We start from the raw sequence: 23,011 nt of genomic DNA, 5'->3' as shown, positions 1-23,011 counted from the left end.
TCAAATAAGATTCTCAGTATTAAATGTTCATCTTATTCATGAGGTGAACACTGAATCTGTTCCTCCAATATAAGTGGGAATTTTCCGAGAAAAATAGGGGGGTTTTCCCTTACAGCCGGGGTGCGTTAAACGAAGCTCTCCTTTTATTCACGTGAGAATGAGAAAACCGAGATTTCTCCCCGTGTTATTACTGCACCTGAAATCTAATAAATTATCCCGTCTATGCGGGAATAAATATCCGTATACTACGTAGAATATTACATTATAGCTTCGGAGCTCGAAGGCAATATCTCAGCCCGTGAAGGCTTTCTCTTTCTTTTACTTAAACCCTCGTTAGTATTGATGAGAACAAACGGTTATAGTTACAAAAATTATGGTGCTCAAACAGGCCTCGTGTTTTCTTCTCCCTCCCGTTATTCTTTTTGGTGTCTGTATGAACAATGTACGAGGTTGAGAGCTTATTAGCGAAATTATACAGGGTGATTCGCCGGGACGGCCTATTAGACGTTTATGGAAAACTAATCATAATTTTGAAACAGAAATCCCATCAAATTTGCATGAAAAAACCTGCAGGTCGGAAAGCGATAGTTTCAGGCGTTCTGAAGTTATGGCCGAAAAAAGATATTCTTCGAATGATGCTCTGCGAAAAACCAAATTGTGTCTTTAAGTTATGACAGAAACAGAAATCCCATGAAATTTGTATGAAAAAACCAAAAGGTCGCAAAGCGATAGCTTCAGGCGTTCTGAAGTTATGGCCGAAAAAAGATATTCTTCAAATGATGCACTGCGAAAAACTAAATTGTGTCTTAAAGTTATGACAGAAACAGAAATCCCATCAAATTTGCATGAAAAAACCTGCAGGTCGGAAAGCGATAGTTTCAGGCGTTCTGAAGTTATGGACGAAAAAAGATATTCTTCTAATGATGCACTGCGAAAAACCAAATTGTGTCTTTAAATTCTGACAGAAACAGAAATCCCATCAAATTTGTATGAAAAAACCAAATGGTCGCAAAGCGATAGCTTCAGGCGTTATGGCCGAAAGAAGACACAATTTAGTTTTTCAGTGCATCAGTTGAAGTATGTCTTTTTTCGGCCATAACTCCAGAACGCATAAAGCTATCGCTTTGCGACCTTTTGGTTTTTTCATACAAATTTGATGGGATTTCTGTTTCTGTCAGAACTTAAAGACACAATTTGGTTTTTCGGCAGTGCATCAGTTGAAGAATATCTTCTTTCGACCATAACTTCAGAACGCCTGAAACTATCGCTTTCCGACCTGCAGGTTTTTTTATGCTAATTTGATGGAATTTCTGTTTCTGTTGAGAAAATCCTATCATTACATTTGAAATTTCGGAGTAAAATGAACAAAACAATGAACTTCTGACTGACCGCCCCCTATCGAAAGCAGCAAAAACAAATTGATCATGAGTATATTTTGTCCTCAATCAACAAGATATTATCAGTCAGATTTCTCCCTTTCCCCTACCCTTATTTGATGTCGTAAAATCGAAAGTGACAATTCAAAAAGACAGATAATTTTCCAAGGATTACAGTGATGATATTTTTTCTTCCACTTCATATGAAACTTTTTCGAGTAAAATTCATGTTTCTACTCGACGATAGATATTACGCCCCCTGGCGATAGAGGTATGAACTTCAAAACAATTTCCAGTGTGTTTTCTTTTTTTTACCGCAAGTCTCTACGATGAGTGGATCCTGAGATATAGCCGCTTACCTCGCTTATTTGCCCACCCTGTACATATTACTGACGAGAATATTACAAAATTTGATGTATTAAAAAATACTCCGTCAACTTCACCTTTCCGGACCAATTCAACACCACTAACTAATGATTTTCCAACATAATAAGCGAGAGTACAAACAGAACTCAATAGGCAATATATCAATACATAACCTGCTAAAAATTCTCTTTCACGAAGTTGTTTTTCAGTTGCCATGCGGGTTTCTCGAACAAAGATCACCACGTCATCATTATCTATGGCCAATGTCAACAAAAAAAAATCACTCCTGTCCTTGAAAATCCCTTCCAACTTCAAGGGAATTATACTAAATCTGCTCCAAAATTGGAAGGGTTTCTTCAACCAGGACCGATTCTTCAAGCGATGATTTTTCGAATCCTCAGGTGTACCAGGATGGCTACAGGCCTCTTAATCCCTCAAAGATTTTTACTGATTGTATTCCATTGAAAAAACATCACAAAGTAATTATGACAACCATAAATTGAAACTTGCAAAAGAATAATTAACCTACTCCTGGAGTCCTGGGGTAACAATGAATTTCATTTCCAAGACTCATATCTCATCCCACTTACAAACATTCCAGAGAACTCCTCCAGCAGAAACATATTCATTGAATTAATTCATCTCTTTCCAGTTTATTTTCATTCAGTAGCACAGTTGCCCAACAACCAGAACAAATTGAATAAAGCCATTGAGGTTAAATTGCCGTAAAAAGGTAATTCACCAACTAAATATGAAAACTTCAAACGATTTGAACTCGGGAGAGACTTGACTACTTTAATTTTCAGCGATGACGTGTTCGCACGAGCTTTTATTTAAGCGTAGTCTAGGATATTTCAAACTTTCCGACGTGGAGGTCTTTTCAGAGTTTGAAAATGGGGGATTTTTCCCACTCGCGAACGTTTTTGCCTATAAATTGAGTTTCATCATAAAATCGTTATATTCTTGTGCAAAATAAAAAATTAACATTTACCGTTGGAGTTTTATTATCTACCTAATTTTAATATTCTCGATTTGAGAACAACGTTGACGAAAAATACATAAAGAATCAAAATTTTAAAAATACTGTCAAATAACAGTCGAACTTTATTATGATTGCGATTGTAACAGGGTTTCAATGAGAGGTTTCATGCGATACTGGTCTTCGACGTCAAAATCACAGTTCTTGAAGCTTTGAAACCACCCTTGGAAAGTTTTTTCACTGATAGCGGCCTCACCAGAGGTATTTCAGAGTATTCGATGAGCCTCAGCCGCAGATTTTTTCATATTGAAGCAGAAAATTAAAACCTTCTGTAAATGACGATAATTTGACTCGTAAGCTGACATGTTTTATTGAAAATAACACACAAATCAACTAATATTTTGATGGCGTTATATTTTCAAATACCTAAGCTTTTTGTATGACATCTATGATCTGTTATTTATTACCACTTATCGCTAAAGGTAGATCAAAAATGTACAGGGAGTTCATGAGAAGATCATGAACTTGGAGAACTCAAATTCATCAAAACTCAAGATTTTCTAATTTGAACCTATATTTTTTATTGTTTCATTCGATTCTACGCACAAAAATAGTGGGGGTTACTCAAGCAAACCCTATCCCTTAATGAATACTTCAAGAGTTATCGAGGAAGAATGAGGAAAAACAGCAATTTATAACTGTGTGGAGTATTCTATGACTTGGGGAAAACACAGAGAGAATTAAGGTTCAGAGGACTTCTTCTGGGTCAGTATTTTTTCTTCAAAGATAGATATATCGGTATGCATAAAAAGAATTATTCAGAAAGATGGGTCTTGAAAATGTGGTACTAAATAATATCATTCAGGTCTTAAATGTTTCACAGAAAGTTCAGAAATTAAGCGTGAAAGGCAATTTTTTGTACTACCCTGTATGTCGACGTAACCATTCATTCTATTCGTGAAATCGATATGAAGATATGATGAAAATAAAACAACATAAAAAATTATCGAAATCGGTCAAAAACTCAAATAATTCATAAAATTCATCTCCATTTAAATGAACTGAAGTGTTGAAAAAATTATGTCAACCAATATAATTAGCTATTATGCATAACCGCTGACCGATCACACTTTCGTTAAAATAAATAAAAGCTGATATAACATTCAACTTCTTCCCACTTTCCCAAGTGTTTATTCAAGCCTCTAATTTGCATTTCAGATTATTCCCGTACAAATGGTTATCAACCTGACCAGAAGTTCAGTTCCCCATCGTTCTATAATTTGGCTCCACCGCCACCCCCTCTATCTAGGCCACCTGCATACGAGGTCACGAATTACCAGAAACCCAGCATCACCCCAAATGGAGCCATTCCAACGGAAAACTTCTACGCGGCCACTGATATCATCAAGGTAAGAGAAAATTGGTACGATGTTTCGACAGACATTCACAAATTTATTAAGTAAATGAGAAAAAAAATATTCTAGGAAAGCACTAACGTTAGGTAAGCTTTTGTGCACTCGTTCATTCATTCGTACATTGCACACAAAGGAATTTAAAAAGAAATATCAACCTTCCCCAACAATTAACTTCATCTTGACTTCTATTAACTAATTATTAATGATGAGTGATTTCCGCATAATAGATAAGCTACTTCATATGTCCCCATGAATAATAATCTAACGCATTGAGATCTGGTGAACGAGGTGGCCATGGTATTAGTTCCCCTTGACCTAACCATTTATTCAGAAAATTTTCATTCAACTGAGCAGCTACACGTTTCCCTCTGCAATGGTGCACCATCGTGCTGATATCACATATTTCCGAAAATATAAAGCCTCAGATCACAAATGAAGCCAGAAAGGTTGTACTCCAGGAAATTCATACAAATCTTCATTGTCAACTCAAACGTTGGCACTAAAACCTTGCTTAAATCGCCTTGGTCTAATTGCTAATGAATTTTACAGTGCCCATACATCTTGAAATCATCATTTTAGATTTACTTGCAAAATCTCAAGTCAATGGAATCTATTGTCACTTAGAAATAAGTCTTTTTCGATATTTTCCCATTTCGTTCAGTGATAATTTCGATTCAAAATACAAACCCATTCCCGCTATTAAGGGAATGATATTTGTTTCTCTTTTATGGTCAATTGGGGAGAAAATAGTGTTCGTATTTAATGAAATAAAGTAAAAAGTTCAAGATGAGGCGAAAGAAATATTGAACTACTTTCTTATTCTACCTACGTCCCTGAATATACACTTCCGGACTGTTCAGGGGTGGCGATTTCATAAATACTAGATTAGGCTTCCTTATCCAAGCGTATGCCCCAGTATACCTGAACAGGAGATAAAGTAGTACACTCTGGAAAGAATGCTACGTTCTCTAACGAGTTTCTTCGAGAAATGGTTACGTTTTCTGAATTTATGGTGCATCCCGTATCGAAATAAAATATTGAAAATCAGACGAAACAATCGTTTTCATTGCAAGTTCCTGCTTTGAGGTGATTTCGTTCAATTTCAAGGATATCTATACTCTACCTACCTAAACATTCAACTGAAGATTCTATAGGGAAAAGAAGAATCGTTTTTTGCAGCAATTCAACCACTTAACAAAACCATTAGGATTCATTCGATATTTTTCCGGATTCTACGGGAGTCTCAAATACAATGAGATGAGCAATAGTGAGTTAGCTTCCAAGAAAAATTTTACTTGTTTTTCTTGCTACATCCTTTCTTACTTCAAAAGTTGATCATCAAATGGCTATTGTATCTTTGGAAACTGACGCTTTTGTGAAGATCTGTTTTGCTTAAACTGGCCTTTTTATTGAGTCCCATAGGTTCTTTCTCGAAACAATAAGAAAGTCGATTGCCTGATAAATTTTCTTGAACAATGAGTAATAGGATGTCCTTTCTCAAAGCTAATTGAAATTTGTTGTAAATTCAGCTCTAATATAGTTCTTCTTCTTCGGTATCACTTATTCGATTTATATATTTGAGTCAGCTCAGAAGACGAAGATAACTTGCAAAGGCTCCTGTATAAGTTTCAACAAATAGCAGAAACTTTCAACATACAAATATCCATGAAGAAACCAAAATCTTTCACAGTATCCAAAGAGCCAAGAAGATCTAATTTAGCGATATACGATCAGAGTGTAGAACAAGTAATGTCAATGAAATATCTAGGAGTGAGCATAACAAGTAATATCAATCTAAAAAATAAAGTGACAGCTGTAACTGAACGGCTTTCAAGAACTACTGAAATTCGAACGTTAAGATCAATGATCAGATGATCAGTTGGTAAAGATTGCAAAAGAAAAAAACCATCTTCATCCCGAACACTAGGATGACAACATATCTGATGTTGTGAAAGCTGGTCTTGATCATACTAGATGTAGCTAGGAAACCATTGATGTAAATACAGGACCAAGTTCTAACGTGCGATGAAAAAGTATAAGATATTTTTGAGTCATTGTTGAACCTAGCCGAAAAGACGTATTTTTTCAAGTTCTGAGAGGAAGGTTTCCAGATGAGATCTATTCTATCAAAGTTAGTAATGGTTTTTTGTACTCTAAAATCATTTTCTTAGGCAATCTCTAAACAGTTTAAGAAGAAATTTCATAGAGAATCAAGTAGATACCTACGGCAAATTTAAAAAGCCCCCATATATCAAAACGAAACAATTCCATAATGCAATAAAAAAAGAGTGGTTACCTTGAGAAGAATAGCCCCGGAATTTACGAGACACCGGTGGCTGTGTTCACCCTTCAACAACACGTTAGGCAACCGTTAAATTTATTTGCAGCCTCGTGTCTCAAACGCGAGAAGCAAGAAGTTATTAGCTAATGGATTTGTGTCTTGGAATGGGTTCGGCGGTTGTGCAACCGAGATAAGTTCCCACAGACTGAATTCGTTTTATATTTGAACGAGATGGGAGTTCCATCATATCAAGTTGTCCAAGTTTATGTAACACCTCGTCTTTTATGCCAAAACGTTCCTAGTCCGTTGGTCCAAACGACCCTGGTTAAGGGTGAATGATTGAAGTGAAATATTCAGTCTGCTGTTTCAATAGAAGATTATGAGATTGGCAACTCTGTATCGACTGGTCTGGATATGTAAGACGATTTATGAATTGATCATAAATTTATCAAGGGTGTGTGCAGGGAATTGTTTGTCCTGGATAATTGATTTTGAGTTTTAGTTGAGATTTAGGAGCAATTTGAAACAATATGTTTGTCTCAATTGGGTCTTGTCAATAAATCTCAAGTTTCAAAGTTTGACGATTACTTCAGATCAAGCAATATTGGAAAACTTTGTAGGAATTGTCTAACACTCACAATATCATATCTTTCAATGTATACACCACTTGGTCTAGTCAGTCGAGTGTGTTCAAATATTATAGGAGTTACATCATAATAGGATATCCAAGTTTATGTTATACTGCGTCCTTTATGCCGAAATGTTCCTAGTCCGTTGGTCCAAACAACCCTGGGTAATGGTGAATGATTGAAGTGAATTATTCAGTCTGCTGTTTCAATAGAAGATTATGAGATTGGCAACTCTGTATTGACTGGTCTGGATATGGAAGACGATTTATGAATTGATCATAAATTCATCAAGGGTGTGTCCAGAGGATTGTTTGTCCTGGATAATTGATTTCGAGTTTCGTTCATTGGAATATAAAAAAATTTAGGAGCAATTTGAGACAATGTTTGTCTCAATTGGGCCTTGTCAATAAATCTCAAGTTTCAAAGTTTGATGATTACTTCAGATCAAGCAATATTGGAAAACTTTGTAGGAATTGTCTAACACTCACAATATCATATCTTTCAATGTATACACAACTTGGTCTAGTCAGTCGAGTGTGTTCAAATATTAAAGGAGTTACATCATAATAGGATATCCAAGTTTATGTTACACTGCGTCCTTTATGCCGAAATGTTCCTAGTTCGTTGGTCCAAACAACCCTGGGTAATGGTGAATGATTGAAGTGAAATATTCAGTCTGCTGTTTCAATAGAAGATTATGAGATTGGCAACTCTGTATCGACTGGTCTGGATATGAGAGACGATTTATGAATTGATTATGAATTTATCAAGGGTGAGAGCAGTGTGTGCAGAAGTTTGTTTGTCCTGGATAATTGAGAGAGAGAGAGAGAGGGAGAACTTTATTGACTACAAGAACTCAAATTGATTTTGATGATAAATCACCTATTTTGGGAGTTTCGTTCATTGGAATATAAAAAGACTTAGGATCAATTTGAAGCAATGTGTTTGTCTCAATTGGGGCTTGCCAATTTTTCTCAAGTTACAAAGTTTGATGATTATTTCAAATCAAGCAATATTGGAAAGCATCACAAAATCTGCAGGAATGTCTAACTTTCACAATATCATATATTTTGATGTATATATCTCTTGGTCTAGCCAGTCTAGTGTTTTCAAATATTAAAGGAGTTAGTTACATCATAATACGATATCCAAGTTTATGTAACACCTCGTCTTTTATGCCAAAACGTTCCTAGCCCGTTGGTCCAAACGACCCTGTGCAAGGGTGAATGATTGAAGTGAAATATTCAGTCTGCTGTTTCAATAGAAGATTATGAGATTGGCAACTCTGTATCGACTGGTCTGGATATGAAAGACGATTTATGAATTCATTATGATTTTATCAAGGGTGGGGAGCTGTGTGTGCAGAAGTTTGTTTACCCCAGATAATTGATTTTGATGATGAATCACCGCTTTGTTCATACGAATAAAAAAAAATTCAGGAACCTTTTGAAGCAGTATGTTTGTTCCAATTGGACCATGTCAATCAGTTTCAAGATTCAAAATTGAATGATTTCTATTCAAGAAATTCAAATGAGTCACTTTTCGGGTCAAGCAAAATTGGAAAATATCAAGAACTTCTCAGGAATTGTCTAACCTTCACAATATTGTATCTTTGATAACCACATCACTTTATCTTGAATCTAGGGTTTTCAAATATTAAAGGAATTATCTAACTGTCCAAGTTTATGTAAAACCGTCGTACCTATTCAGTTTGCTGTTGCATTTGAAAATTATGTGATTGGCACTACTGTATCAACCGGTCTGGATATGGAAGACGATTTATGAATTGATTATATATCAAGGTTGACAGCTGTGTGTATAGAATTTTGTTCATTCTGTATAATCGATGTTGATGATAAACCACCACTATCGGGAGCTTCGTTCACTTGAATATAAAAAAATTCGGGGATATTAAAGAAACTGATTCTTTTGATCATTTAGTAATCATTTAGCTCGAAACTTCAAAGTTTGCTGATTTACATTTATGAAGATCAAATGAGTTTTCTTGATGAAGGTCATGCATTCATTGAAAAGCATCCGAAGCTTCATTAGGAATTATATTACCTTCAACAAAAAATGTTCAACCATAATATAGTTTTCAATGTTTTTCAAGACAGTGGAGTGTTATATATTATTATGATTATTTCCCTGATTGTGAAATGAAACAACGAAATTATTGTTCAAGACCTCTCTTGTCAATCATTTTTATTTTTGTTTTTTATGTATATATATTTTATTTGTACTTTATAGTAGTTTTCATTACGTCATATATCAATTTTTCTCATGATTTTTGTAAAATTTTCATGAAAAATTTATTTTTTAGCTTTGAAAACTTCTGTTTTAAAAAAATGTACATTTAACTATTTTCTGAGCAGAATCAGGCTCAAATTATTCTGATAGTTCATTCAATGGAATATCTTGTGATATGAATATTTAAATTTCGCAGAGATCTCGTTGTAATTATATCCACCAAGTTTACCCATTGACAAATCGTCTACATACTGAGAAGTGACGTGTAACACTTTCCCTAGATATATTGATGATGCCAACATATTAAGCTCGTAGTCGAGTCGCTTCGTGCAGGTTCACGAGGCCTCGATCAGATGCGACGTTTCATTTGAATTTCAATTAATGTATTTGCAGGGGGAGCGAAGAGAGCAACATTTCACTCCGGGAAGATTCACTCCTATCAAATTACCGGAGGGGCCCCCTTTGGAAGGAGTTGCTCATCTGTTGGACTTTCCAAGGCACAGACTCAGATTATTAGAGAAGTTGGGCGAAGGTGAATTCGGAATGGTGAGTTTGATAACAAGAAAAATTCTATACATATAAGGGTATTCATTAAGAGTAACACCAGTGGCGTTGCTTGCCTCCCCTGTGAGGCAAGCAAGCTGTATCAAAATTACAACTTTGCTTCCGCCGTTTTGCAATAGATCACTGTAGCGGTAAGAGGTAGTCGAAATAAATAGATCGTAGATGTCATACAATAAGCTTAGGTATTTGTTAACATAACGCCATAGAAATATTAGTAGATTTGTGTCTGCATCATAAAGTTATTCTTGATCAACCATGTCAGCAAACGAGCCAAATTCTAGTCATTTGCGGGAGGTTTTAATTCTCTGCTTCAATATGAATAAATTTGCGGCTAATGCTCATCGAATGCTATCAACTACCTATGGTGAGGCCGCTATTTTGGCGTTGAAGACCAGCATCGTGGTGGAAGAAAGAAGGTTTACGAAGATTCAGAATTGGAGGCATTACTTGATCAAGACTCGTGTCAAATGCAACAATAATTGGCAAAATCATTGGAAGTGATGCAACAAGCCATTTCAAAACGCCTGAAAGTCCTGACCAGCACTTATGAAAAAGTAAAAAATTGGATCGCTACAAAAGAAGACCAGTTTTTCCAACGCGGGGGGATTCGTGAGATGGGAGAAAGTAGTTGCCAGCGATTGACAATACTTTGAATCATAAATGTATAACCAGTTTTTTATAATAAAGCCTTGAATTTCGGAAAAAACGTCGGAAGCAAAGTTGTTCGCCTACATTATTATGACTCAACTCATGACCAAGCAATTTGACTGAAATATTTACACTTTTTTCTCGGAAAAGTGTAGCAAGGAAATTAGTTGGCAGACTAGTGACCGTACTGAAAATCCACAGTTTCTATAAAAAAACCTTCGTGAAGTGTGAGCTGGTATTGAGGATATATATCTCTTTATTAAATTCTAGAGTGTATGCTCATTATTATCCACCTCAGTAAATATTCTCCCTGAGTGTATTTCGAATCAATTCACTGAGACCAAAAATTTCGATCGGAAATTTGTCCACAACCTATACAATTCATATTTATTCGATTTTTTCAGTATATTTTTCATTCGCTAATATCAATATTGTTTCTGATATTCAAAATTGCTTTCAGCATAGAATATTCAGGCCATAAACTGCTAGAAGCCATTTTTCGCAATGTGAAGTAAATTATAAAGTATTCCAACAATACTGACTCAGAATAGTATGAAACGTTCTCCCTTCACCAAGCTATGAAATCTGAAGTTCTCTCATTCAAATTTTAGGTCATTTCGTGCATCAAACTCAAGAATGCTACTTTTGCAGTTTTTGCTACATCTGGAGGTGCTAAAAAGAAATTTTCTTCGTAATTTATTTTTGTTTAAATCGACAAAATCAAATTGAAAGTTCAATTTGACAGCGTTATGATTAGGTTAGGTCAGGTCATTAATGGATGATTTCGTGTACGTAAAACCGAGCTGTTATTATGAGATCGACGGAAAAGATTATTATTTATTTCAAAAAGTTTTTGATTAACAAAACCATTTAGCAAAATTTGAAGCCTTCTCCGATAACCCTCGATATAAACTACCCACAAACAAGTCCTTTTTCGATTCCACATCAAGTCGGAGTTCTCGGGTGTGGTACAACGTATTGTGAATATATACACAAAAGATTGTGCATAGTTCTCGAGTATGGTACAACGTATTGTGTATATACATAACGAATTATATATATATACATAACGTATTACGTATATATACAACGTATTATGTATATACACGATACGTTGTACCATACCCGAGAACTCCGACTCCCATTATCGAACTACGTGCAAGAACGTCCGCTTCCGTTAGCGTGGCCTCCGACACCAGAATTCGGTCGCGGCCATCAGATATGACAATTGGCCATCTCGGAACCCTATCCAGACCAAGAGGAGAATTGGCCACGCTGAAAGGCTAATTAATCCGGTGATAACTCGATTACAGGACCCGGTTAATCTGACGGCATGATGAAAATCGACTGATACACATCGCGCACTGTGCGATTTAATTCAATTGAACTAGGGGGGCTTGGAAACGACTGACGCAGATGAAGGTGCAGAACAAAAAGGACATCAAAGGCCGATTGCACTTTAACATCGTATTAGATGTGACTGTTTGGGGAGGTGGAGGGGTGAGTATTGTCGGAATGACGGATATGAAATTTTCTCCTTATAATCCCGGTGATAATGATGGGTGATAATTAATGTCATGGTTGTTGGGAAGGGTTGTCAGAGGGGATGGAGATTTATCGAGTGCGATGTTGTGAAATTGAACTGGTGAAGAGTTGGGATACGGTCCTTCTTTATAGGATGGCATCGGAAATATTATTGCAAATTTTGCAAAATTATTGAATTTTTTGATAATCGTTGATATTATGCTAATTTAAGCAACATTACAATACTCTATCACTCTCTAATAACCTAGTGGGTAATGCGATGTGCCAGTAGATCTATCAGTCTATAGTCAACTATCAGCAAACTATCAGAAAAGTATGTCTCGGATCGACTCAATCAATCTTTGAAAAAATCAAATGATGCAGAACCATTATCAATTTGTTTTCAAAAAGAAACAACAGCGTACTCCAATTTTAAGAATTTTCGCGGATGGTGTTTAAGTATACTATGTACATAATCATCCAAATGATTATTTTTTACTTTGACTTTGACGACGTGCTAGTAATCTCGCTACCTCAGGTTCAATTCCGGAGAGGTTGAATACTTTTTTCATTTCACAAGTCGCTTTTTATTGAATTTTGAAGGAATGTTCTTCGAGTTAAAAGGAAGTAATAAACTATTGTATAACTTTTGCATGGTTTTTTACGTCGAAGAGTATGTTTGCTTCACCATGAACTGAGTTCGTTTTAAATTTGATCTGTTGGTAAACATAAGTTAACGTTTGAAGAAAATGAGCTTATGATTGGTTCCCCATAACGAGAGTTGTTCCAACCCTAAGAGTTATAAACATAGAAAGAGGGAGCATATGTCATTTTCAGTAAGCAAACATGAAACTATCAAATTTAACATGAAGCGCGCGGAAATGAAAACATATCAGTGATACGATATTTCACTCAATTCTGGAGTTTCTCCACAAAGAACGCACTTTTTATGTCCCATAGTGAATCAACGTTTCATATCAAGTCAAAATATATTGAAATAAATACCTAAATATATCAGAAATTCAGAAAACAAACTTTCAAACGAAGTCAAACAACTGATGACACTAGGAGAGCAAAAGTTGCCAAACCTTGTATTTCAGCAGGTAGATACAGAAAATAATAAATATTTTGCCTATTATAAATTTGACAATTAGGAAAAAAATCGGATTTCAAATATTCAAATTTGCATATTTAATCGGGGATCACTCAAATAAATATACTTCATTCAATATAACATACATTCATAACGATATAGTAAAATTGTGAATTTGAAAATATATCACAATCCGACAACTTAATCTAACCATGTTGGGGACATGTAAAAATCGCGTATACTTCCTCTATCTATATTCATTACTCTATGGCCCAACCTACAATGAATAACGCACCATCCTGTAGCAAACTTCGCACATTCCGATATCATAACAGAAAATAAAGAACTACCTTCCATTTCGCGTCGAAAAAAATTTCCACCGATACTATCAATATTTATCTATCAATTTCGGGTTCGGTCCCAGGAGGGAAAGAAATGATAATCCGACCATATTTCAGTTCCTGTCCCATTGTCTCGATCGACATCGCAGCGCTCTTCGTCATAATTGAAACCGGAATGCCGTCTGCGGCGCAACACACGAAAGATATGTATTTATGTTTAATGTTACAGTTTTTCATCCGCTTTTATTACTGCGAAATTTTGAGTAGACCGGGGCCGGGCCAGGCCGTATTTTTATGTGCTCCGCGTGCCCCTGCGCCGAGACCATAAAGGCACTCTATTTGATGTAATAGCGAAAAAAATGTGGGAGCTTGAATGTCTATGGGATTTGCTCAGGCGGCATAAGCGGAAGACTGATACATTTATTCATTTTTAGGTAACCGAGTGTAGGTCGGGTTTGTATGCGGGAGTTTTTAATTTGAAAAAACCAATCAATGGGCGTGCGGAATTAGCTTGTGAAATTAATAGTAAATTTTTGTTCGGTAAAAAATGACTTGGTTCTTAGAACATCCTTCAATGTCCTTCTGAAAAATACCACATCGCTAAATTAGTCCTGGTTCTGGCGCACAAATATCACTGCCAGTTCCGTACTGCCTTTTTTATGGTTAGTAACTGTTGCCTAACAGTACGAATAAACCCCGATTTGGTTGTTTCTATTGGCTAAAAAAGTCCACGTTCCGGCCTGGTACCGATTTGGTTACTTTCATTGACTGCAGCTACGCACATTTATTACTTCTACCAAACCAGAACGGTCAGTAGAGGGATTAATAAAATGAGCTCTTTATTCAATTTTAGATCGTTATGTGACTGATTTTTCCTTTTTGTTCGGATAAAGTAGGTGTACAACTTTGCTCCCACCATTTTGCAATAGATGGCTGTAGCGGTAAGTGATAGTCGAAATAAATATATCGTAGATGTCATAGAATAAGCTTAGGTATTTGTAAACATAACGCCATCGAAATATTAGTCGATTTGTGTCTGCATCATAAAGTGATTCCCGATTAAAGATGTCAGCTTACGAGTCAAATTCCAATATTTGGCAGGAGGTTTTAATTTTCTGCTTTAAAATGACGAAATCTGCGACTGTGGCTCATCGAATGCTCTCACCTATGGTGAGGCCGCGATTAGTGGATGAACGTGCGGAAAGTGGTTTCAAGAACGGTGATTTTGACGTCGAAGACCAGCATGGACAAGAATTGGCAGGATCATTGGGAGTGACGCAATAAGCCATTTCAAAACGCCTGAAAATCAAGGGAATAAGTCAGAAACAAGGAAATTGGGTGCCGTACGAGTCGAAGCCGAGAAATGTTGAACTGCGTTTGTTTGCTTGTGAGCAGCTGCTTACAAGGCAAATACGGAAGAGATGTCTTCATAGCATTGTGACCAGCACTTATGAAGGATTAAAAAACTGCATCGATTTGTGCATCGCTTCAAAAGATGACCAGTTTTTTCAACGCGGGATTCATACGCTCCCCGAAAGATGGGAGAAAGTAGTGACCAGCGATGAACAATACTTTGAATCATAAATGTATAGCCAGTGTTTTACAATAAAGCCTCGATTTCAGAAAAAAACATTGGGAGCAAAGATGAACGCCTTTAATATCCAAAGTCACTTGAAGTAGGGAGCAGAGAATTTATTGTCTTACCAGTCCTTTCTAATAAAACCCAGTATGCTAGTTGATCGCCTATTGAGATAGTATGTGTCCATTTGGTCACTTTCATTGCTCTAAATAGTACACATGCTACTGCGTGGCAATTTGATCGCTCTTATTGGTGGTAGTTGTGTTCATCTTCCACATCTCATCAATAGAACTGGTTTGGGGAGTTACTAAAGGCCGTTTAGGAAAAATTATCAAACACCAACAAAAGATTCTACAATCATCGAGAAAAAAAGAGAGCTCTTTAATGATTTCGATAACGTGGCACAATATTTCGCGATCAAATCTATTCTTTCAGTTACTTTCAAAGTCGGTAATGATACCCTGAATTCTGGAGAAAATGATTTATTCGTTTCATTGTTTTACTGAAAGGTAAAGTTCAATATTCTCTGAACCAATCGAATAGAAATATCCATCAAATTACATTTCCACCGCCTTTCCATACCTTCATACAGACGAGAGCAAACAGAGCTTCGCCCACACTTCGAAAAATTATGCCGATTGGTAATCCAAGATAAAGCTCACCTGAAATGTCAAACCGTCGCGATATACATATCATCGAATTGACGTTTTTTGCGTCAATATCCGGCCGGTTCTGTTTATTCTACGCGAAACGTCGAACGAATCGAGAACGACGCAGTCGAATGGATGAACGAACCGAATTGGCTATGACGGGATCAAATATCCGATCCCTACAAGTCCATAGCACGCCAATCATACATTCATGCTCATCAGTAGGACGATATTAGGTACATAGGGAAATGATCAGTGCAGATATGAAACTCGATTTGATGCAGGAAAACGGGCGTAGTTTCGGGATCCGGCCAAGTCGAAGTTGATGAGGACTGTTCGTATGAAAAATTACGCGTTCGATTCGAAAATCCTGCGCCGAACGAAGCTTTTTGGCTCTATGTTGGCATTCTTCAGTTTGATGGGTGAATCGTTTCGATTTATTGACTTGTTTCATTAAAACTTGGTTGGGGAGATACAAGGCGACTTTAGTAGATCCAAAACTCAATTTCCAGATAAGAGGCTGGAGGAGTTGATTTGGAGAAGGGTTCAGGAAACGGAGTCTTGCTTCCGGTTCGTCTGTTTTTAATTTCTCAATGCAGTCGCCAATGAAATTATAAACAAGGATATAAGGTGGGCAGACCATGAATACAAGAAATTATAAAGCACTAAATGGACGTCGTTTAACAGGCCAATTGAAAAGACCCCGGTCTACCATAATAAAACACATTATTTTCGGCAAAATTCGATTTTATTATACAACATAGTTGCCCCATAGAGGGCGATACAGGGATTATAGCGATCTTCCAACTCTTCGATACCATTTTCGTTGTACGATTTGTCTTTCGCTTCAAAATAGGCCTCAGTTTCGGCGATTACTTCTTCATTGGCGCTAAATTTCCAGCGAGCATTCTTTCGAGGTATGAGAACAGGAAAAAGTCGCTAGTGGCCAGATCTGGTGATTACGGTGGATGCAGAAGCAATTGGAAGACCAATTCATTCAATTTTGCCATTGTTTTCATTGATTTGTGACACGGCGCATTGTCTTGATGAAACAGCACATTCTTCTTCTTCAAATGAGGACGTTTTTTAACGATTTCATCCTTTAAACGATCCAATAACTCTATGTTATAATCGCTGTTGATTGTCTGACTCTCGATTGGATTTCGGAGTGAAATGATGATGTTTCATTCATTGTCACATATCGACGCAAAAATTCAGGTTTATTACAATTGAACAGTTTCAAACACTGCTCAGAACATTGTTGCTTTTGATCGATTATGAGCTCGCGCGGCACCCATTTTGCACACAACTTTCTCATGTACAAATATTCGTGAATGATATGATGTACACGTTCAGATGATATCTTCACAATGTCGGCTATCTCGATCAACTTCACTTTACGGTTATTCAAAATTATTATGTGACCTTTTTTGATTTTTTCGTCGGTGACAGCTTTTTTTGGGCGTTCACTGCGTTCGCCGTCTTCTGTGCTCATTTCACCACGTTTAAACTTAGCATACCAATCAATGATGGTTGATTTTCCTGGTGCAGACTCCAGAATTTCTTCATCAAGCCAAGGTTTTGCTTCAACTGTATTTTTTCCCTTCAAAAAGCAATATTTTATCAGCACACGAAATTCTTTTTTTTTAATCTTTTTTCAAATAACAAAAGTAGCTACACTCACAACGCAATATTTCACAAACTAATTGTCGGACTGCTGTCAAATTTTGACACGTATCGTTTGAAGGTTGGTACAAACTGAAAGTCATATGGATTTAATACTAGCACCGCTGTCTGTGCATCAGACCGGGCACATTTCAATTGGCCTAAAAGATGTGAGAAAGGGGAGCTCTAGTCTATATCGATAAACAACGAGACGCCGATGTTTACTTTCCGATAGTCAGGGTATTAAACTCTCAACCAGGGTTCTAACTGGATCCTCGCCAAAGGTTACGTGGTCCTCCTCAATTTCTTGTGAGATTTCATGGGTGTCTATGATACCTATTAACAAAGTAAACTGAGTCAAAGCCTTTGAGGTTTCAAATTGTTTCACCTTCATTAAGACCCTCTAACATTGAATAGTCACAGACTTTATACCTCTATCAAATCAAAATTCTGTTCACGGTTTCCACTGCGCGAACGACCAAAGGCAATCCGAATTACGTACCAGACTTATTTCGATCCTTCGGAAAAAAGCCGTAAAAAGATCGCGCCCATTTTTACGAAAACACCTATAATTTCCTCCTGTACTCGTGAATAACAGTTTACTGTCCGATCGGTAATGGATAATAAAAAGCTAACGGTTGCAAATAAAAGATACACGAGCTGGGATTTTAGAGCAGATAAAATTAAAACTGTCTAATCAATAAATAGCCGAGCACTCCACTGTAGATTCCAGCTTCTTACATAAACTTTTCGTAGAATGTTGGCAACGTTGCAGATTATTTTGCGGACTTTCCTGAACAATTTCTAGAGGAGGAACTTTTATTTTATCGTTGGAAATTATCAATTAGAATAAGGCTAGACTTCTTCTTTATGGAGTTTAGAACCTAACTATTTTCCAGAGAATATCCACACTGGAAATATAATAACTTTAAAAAATCTCCCCCAGCATTGTTGATTCTCTCAAATACAAGTACATGAAGTAAAATTTAATTTTATTGCTCCTGATCTTCTTGATGGACATGCAAAGACTCTAATTGAAAACTTTTTTTTTAAAATCCATCATTGGCCAAGTTTTGGAAGATTGAGTTCCTTTTTTGGGGCTTTCTAGATATGAATTATTTCAAAAGTGAGAAATAACATCTTCAAGTATGTTTTTTCTTTATTATTATAATTCTATATTTTATAATTCTGTGTTTTGAAATATATTTTTCAGAATTGTTTGAATATTTTATTTTATGAAGTTATTTGAAAAAGTTTCAATAATTATGCAATTTTTTTTCAGGTCCATCTCTGCGAAGCTGAAGGTCTACCAGATTTTAATGGAGCTTCTTCATTTCACAAAAAACAACTGGTGATAGTGAAGAGTTTATGGAGGGGATGTGGTGATTCAAAAAGGTAGGTATTCTAAAATATTTAAATTACATTAAGACATACAATATAAAACAAAATATAATATTCAAAAATCAGATACAGATGACGAGTGTTTCATACCTACTAGTCATATAAAGATACAATAAAAATAAAAAGTATCAAAGAAAATGTAGACCAATTTTATCATATCTTCCTATGAACTATCGAGAACAAAAAGACTGCCTTTTTCTCACTAAGCTGCTGGAATTCTCATGGAAGAACTACAAAGGGTAAAATATTGTAAGATCTACCTACTAAATGTAACCTACTCCTCTTAAATTTACGGGCAACTATATGCTTTTGACTCTGTGCTGTTTGTATCTCTTTTACGATCTCTGTCGAACGATTTTGTGGTTAACCTATGTCTTCCTTAAGTGAGTCTCTTCTTTTCGATATTTGAAATATAATTTATTCCATATCTGTCATTACGTAGTTGACCTTTTGGTATTTCGTGAAAGGTTGACATCCTTATCTCATCTTCGACAAGGCTGTAGTGAACAATTCTACTTAGTTCATCATTTAGATGTTGATTTCGGAAATCTTCTCGGCCTTTCTCTTTAGAAAACCTGTGACAGTTTCCCTTTCCAAGTCTCTGTGTATTTGTTTGTTCATCAGCTTCATTATTGTCTCTCTCAACAGTTTATTTTCTATCACTGGTATCTACCTAATATTGCTTTTGGGTATATAGCTTCAGTTTTCCGATCCATATGGTAGTTGAGGTCTTGCAATTGACTCACTTTTGGGTGAAGTGTGCTCATTGCTGGGTTCATTTTATCCACCGCGTCTTTCATATGGTTCTTCCTTGAAGACCTTTTATCTAGTGTAATAACTAGATATATGTCTTCATTTTCAATTTCATCACCTTTCCCTCTATCCTTAGATTATAGTAGTTTTCTAGTCTCCTTTTCTGTAGGAGAATAGCCTCGCTCTTTCGAATGGCTGCCATGACGTCCTAAGAATATATCCCTGTGTACAAAACCCGGTGCAACCGCATTTTACCCTATTCTGTGTAATACGCTTTATATTTTTATCCCGGAAAGTTTGATTGATTTATTGCCACCTGCGTGCCACCGAATAATATAATAGAACAGGACATCGCCATTTGTGGTGGAATTAGGAACGGGCACATATTATTCGGAACAATATGCGGGAGATGTGAGGTTATTAAATTTCGGCTTGTATGACCATGCCCATTATGTAGGAAACCTACCTGAAAAATTGTATTCAGCTGACGTATGTTCCACAGTATGAAATTCGAATTGAAAAATTATGTTTGCTCGTTATTGGATAATGGAATAATTTATGCCTCCAGCGGTAGCACACAACGTCATGTTTTGGTAGCGGAAATTTATATTGTGCTCTTGCGAAAATTGCCAAATGGTGTTATCCATCGATTGAAAGCATCAAAAGCTCCAGGCTCATTCGGTATAAAAATATTTTAAAATTGGAGGTGGAAATATTTTTGGCGTAATTTTGGTAATTGACGCGAATTCGAATATTGAAAGCTTGTCAAATGCGGGGGAAATATCATAACTGCTATGCATATTGGAAATGATATCCAACAATATTCTGAAAAAAAAGCAGAATTTACCCAAATTATTCGAGATGTTTCTGAAATTGGATTGTTCGAATTGATACTCGATGGTTATTCATCCCAAACATTAACAACTTCTTTATCAGGATTGTTCTCAAACTCAAGCATGCCAAATAATCTAGGGAAAAAAGGTTTATAGCTTTATGATGAATGAAATTCGAAATTTCAGAATTATACTTCAAACCAAAATATGGATTAAGATTAAATTAAATTTGAAATAATGTTTGATAGAAAGAAATGAATTGAATCTAGGCAATACATCTGAATATTTTTCTTATGTTAGTACTCGGTGGTGGCATCCTGGATAGCTCAATTAATGTGTATTTTATTTCAAGCAATTCTTTCTTGGTGACTCTGCTGACCTATCCATGAGGTACAACAGGTATTTGCACCGATAGTGTCCTATCAACAGTTTCACCATTACCCAAATCTCAGCTCATGGTAGCTTCAGAAGCTTTCTGGTATAGGTCGGTGAAAGTACCACCACTTGATCAAGACCTGGAGTATTCCTCCAGAGGGTTTTCCTATTGTCCCTTTCCCATTGTTGCAGCTGCCTTGTATTGATATTTTCCAAGCCCAAAGAAGGTCTCAGGACCAACATGTGTCAACTTCGATGCCGTTTTTGCAAGTTAATCGGCTTTTTCATTTCCTTCAATACCACAATGCCCCGGTACCCATAATAGAGTTACTTTATTGCCTCTGGCCAGTTGCTTGATGCTATAACGGAACTCTCATGTCAGTAGAGACCCCTGGCTTTATGATTCCAGGGACCTCAGCGTGACCTAGCTGTCTGTAGTGATGAAATACGCGCCGTTTCAAGATTTCTTTTGAAACACTATTGGGCAATGTATAGACAGATAGTATCTTGATTTTTAAGATAGAGAGCTTACTTCCCAGGGATCTAGATATCCTCATTTTAAGTCCTATAAATTCCGATTTCTGTGCTTTTGATCCATCGATATACCATATGAAGGAGGTCCAAGCACTTCTGTGGGTGTGTATAGCTCCAGTGACAGCAATACAGGCCAGCCTCTGCAATTTCCTGTCTTACTTTCTCCAAGTGACCAGCCTATGTATATGACTCGACATCCCACGAAAGTACCATAATTCTTGAACCATCAGGAGTTTTTGAGCGCTACTCAATAGCCATTTTCGCCCCTCGGAGATCACATAACTGTATATAGACATATGAAGCTTCCATTGGCGCAAAATTATTGACTTGAAGTCGGTGATTTCCTCATTTCATCTATGTTATGCTCGCTCGAGTTTTTCTTGATTTTGAAAACGCTACCAACAAAAAATGCCACAAGTTTGAAATTGTTATTTCAACTTGAACTGGTCTCATATCACGGAAATATTGGGTGTTTCTCTTTCAATGTTTTTCTTGAATTTTGTATGGGTGTGAAGACATGATCAGGTTGGAAATGTCATTTTATATCTTCATTCAAAATCTCATCTTAGTTGGTTTGGTGGTCAAGAAATATTGGGTATTGCCTTTTCGATATTCGTTTTTAAGTTCCTGGTTATGGTTTCGTGATCAACATAGATATAGCACGAAGCTTGGAATTGTCATCTTATATCCAAAGACAAATGTTCATATCGATCGAATCTGCAGTTTTTAAACCACCAGGAGTACAAAATTTCGAAAGTCGAAAGCTCTAGTCGGATTTTCCTATGAACGAACTCAATCACAACATTCGAGATCCGAATCTACCCCTAACATTCGAACATTACCAGACAATATGAAGAAACATTAAAACACGACGCCATGTTGCTACATATGTAATTAAAACAAGCCCAATTTTTTTTTCTGTGAAAACGACGATTACTCCATCTGAAATCATGGAAACCCGTCTGGAAGATAGTCAATCCATGCAGTATACGAGTCTGAAAAGACTTCCCCTAACACGAAGCCGCTCATCATTACGCTTATTTGAACGATTTTAAGGGTAACGCCCGGGAAAAAAATGAAAGAGAACTCTTCACGTCTCACACGTATATCCCTGGAGGGAAAAAAGGGCTCAGGAATGCTGCTAACAATACCCTGGAAATCGGGAACTCGAGTAGGATTTTCGCGGCCGCCATTAGATTACTTTGTGTGTGTCGGTGAAGATGCCTCGATATGGCGAAAGTGCAGGGGTTGCAAGATCAACTTGAAGTCGGTGGAAGGGGTGACATAAAGCAAGGATTTGGGGGATGAAATCCGCGTTATGTAAAACCACGTGTGAATGAAAGATAATAAATACGGAATGGAAACTGTCAAGTGTACTTTCGATGTGGATGAATGCGTTTCATTGAATTGCGAGAAAAGAAAAAAGAGGTTTGATTCAAGGATTAAGGTTTAAAGTGTCGATTTTTTCACCACAACTGCGATGGACTGATCTGTTTTCACTGGCATCTTGGATCTACTAGATCCCGTTCAATAAACATACCATTGCCCATTGACACATTCATTCCTGGAGAAAAAGTAAAACTGACCAATTCAAGTTTCTGTGAATTCCCACAAAAATAAAATATGTTTAAAGTGCTAACCAGCACTCAAGTGAAGAACAACAGAACTAATAAAAAAGTAATTGCCGAAGGCAAGAAGCCTATTTCGGAAGCAAAGACGACGAATGATTCTGTAGAACTTATTAAGACTTATTAC

General features: G+C 36.5%; 1 protein-coding gene across 1 annotated transcript in view; it reads left to right on the top strand.

The window, feature by feature from the left end:
• Positions 1-23,011, top strand: part of LOC123674115 (discoidin domain-containing receptor tyrosine kinase B-like) — a 408,546-nt gene that overhangs the window by 356,815 nt on the left and 28,720 nt on the right. Inside the window, exons 10-12 of the mRNA XM_045608987.1 lie at positions 3,940-4,130; positions 9,690-9,842; positions 18,643-18,755. Coding sequence (XP_045464943.1) covers positions 3,940-4,130; positions 9,690-9,842; positions 18,643-18,755 — 457 coding nt within the window. The remainder of the gene's footprint in view (positions 1-3,939; positions 4,131-9,689; positions 9,843-18,642; positions 18,756-23,011) is intronic.

This window comes from Harmonia axyridis, chromosome 2 (assembly GCF_914767665.1).
Source record: "Harmonia axyridis chromosome 2, icHarAxyr1.1, whole genome shotgun sequence".
In the NCBI taxonomy this organism is placed as follows: Eukaryota; Metazoa; Arthropoda; class Insecta; order Coleoptera; family Coccinellidae; genus Harmonia; species Harmonia axyridis.
This window is presented reverse-complemented; position numbering and strand designations above follow the sequence as displayed.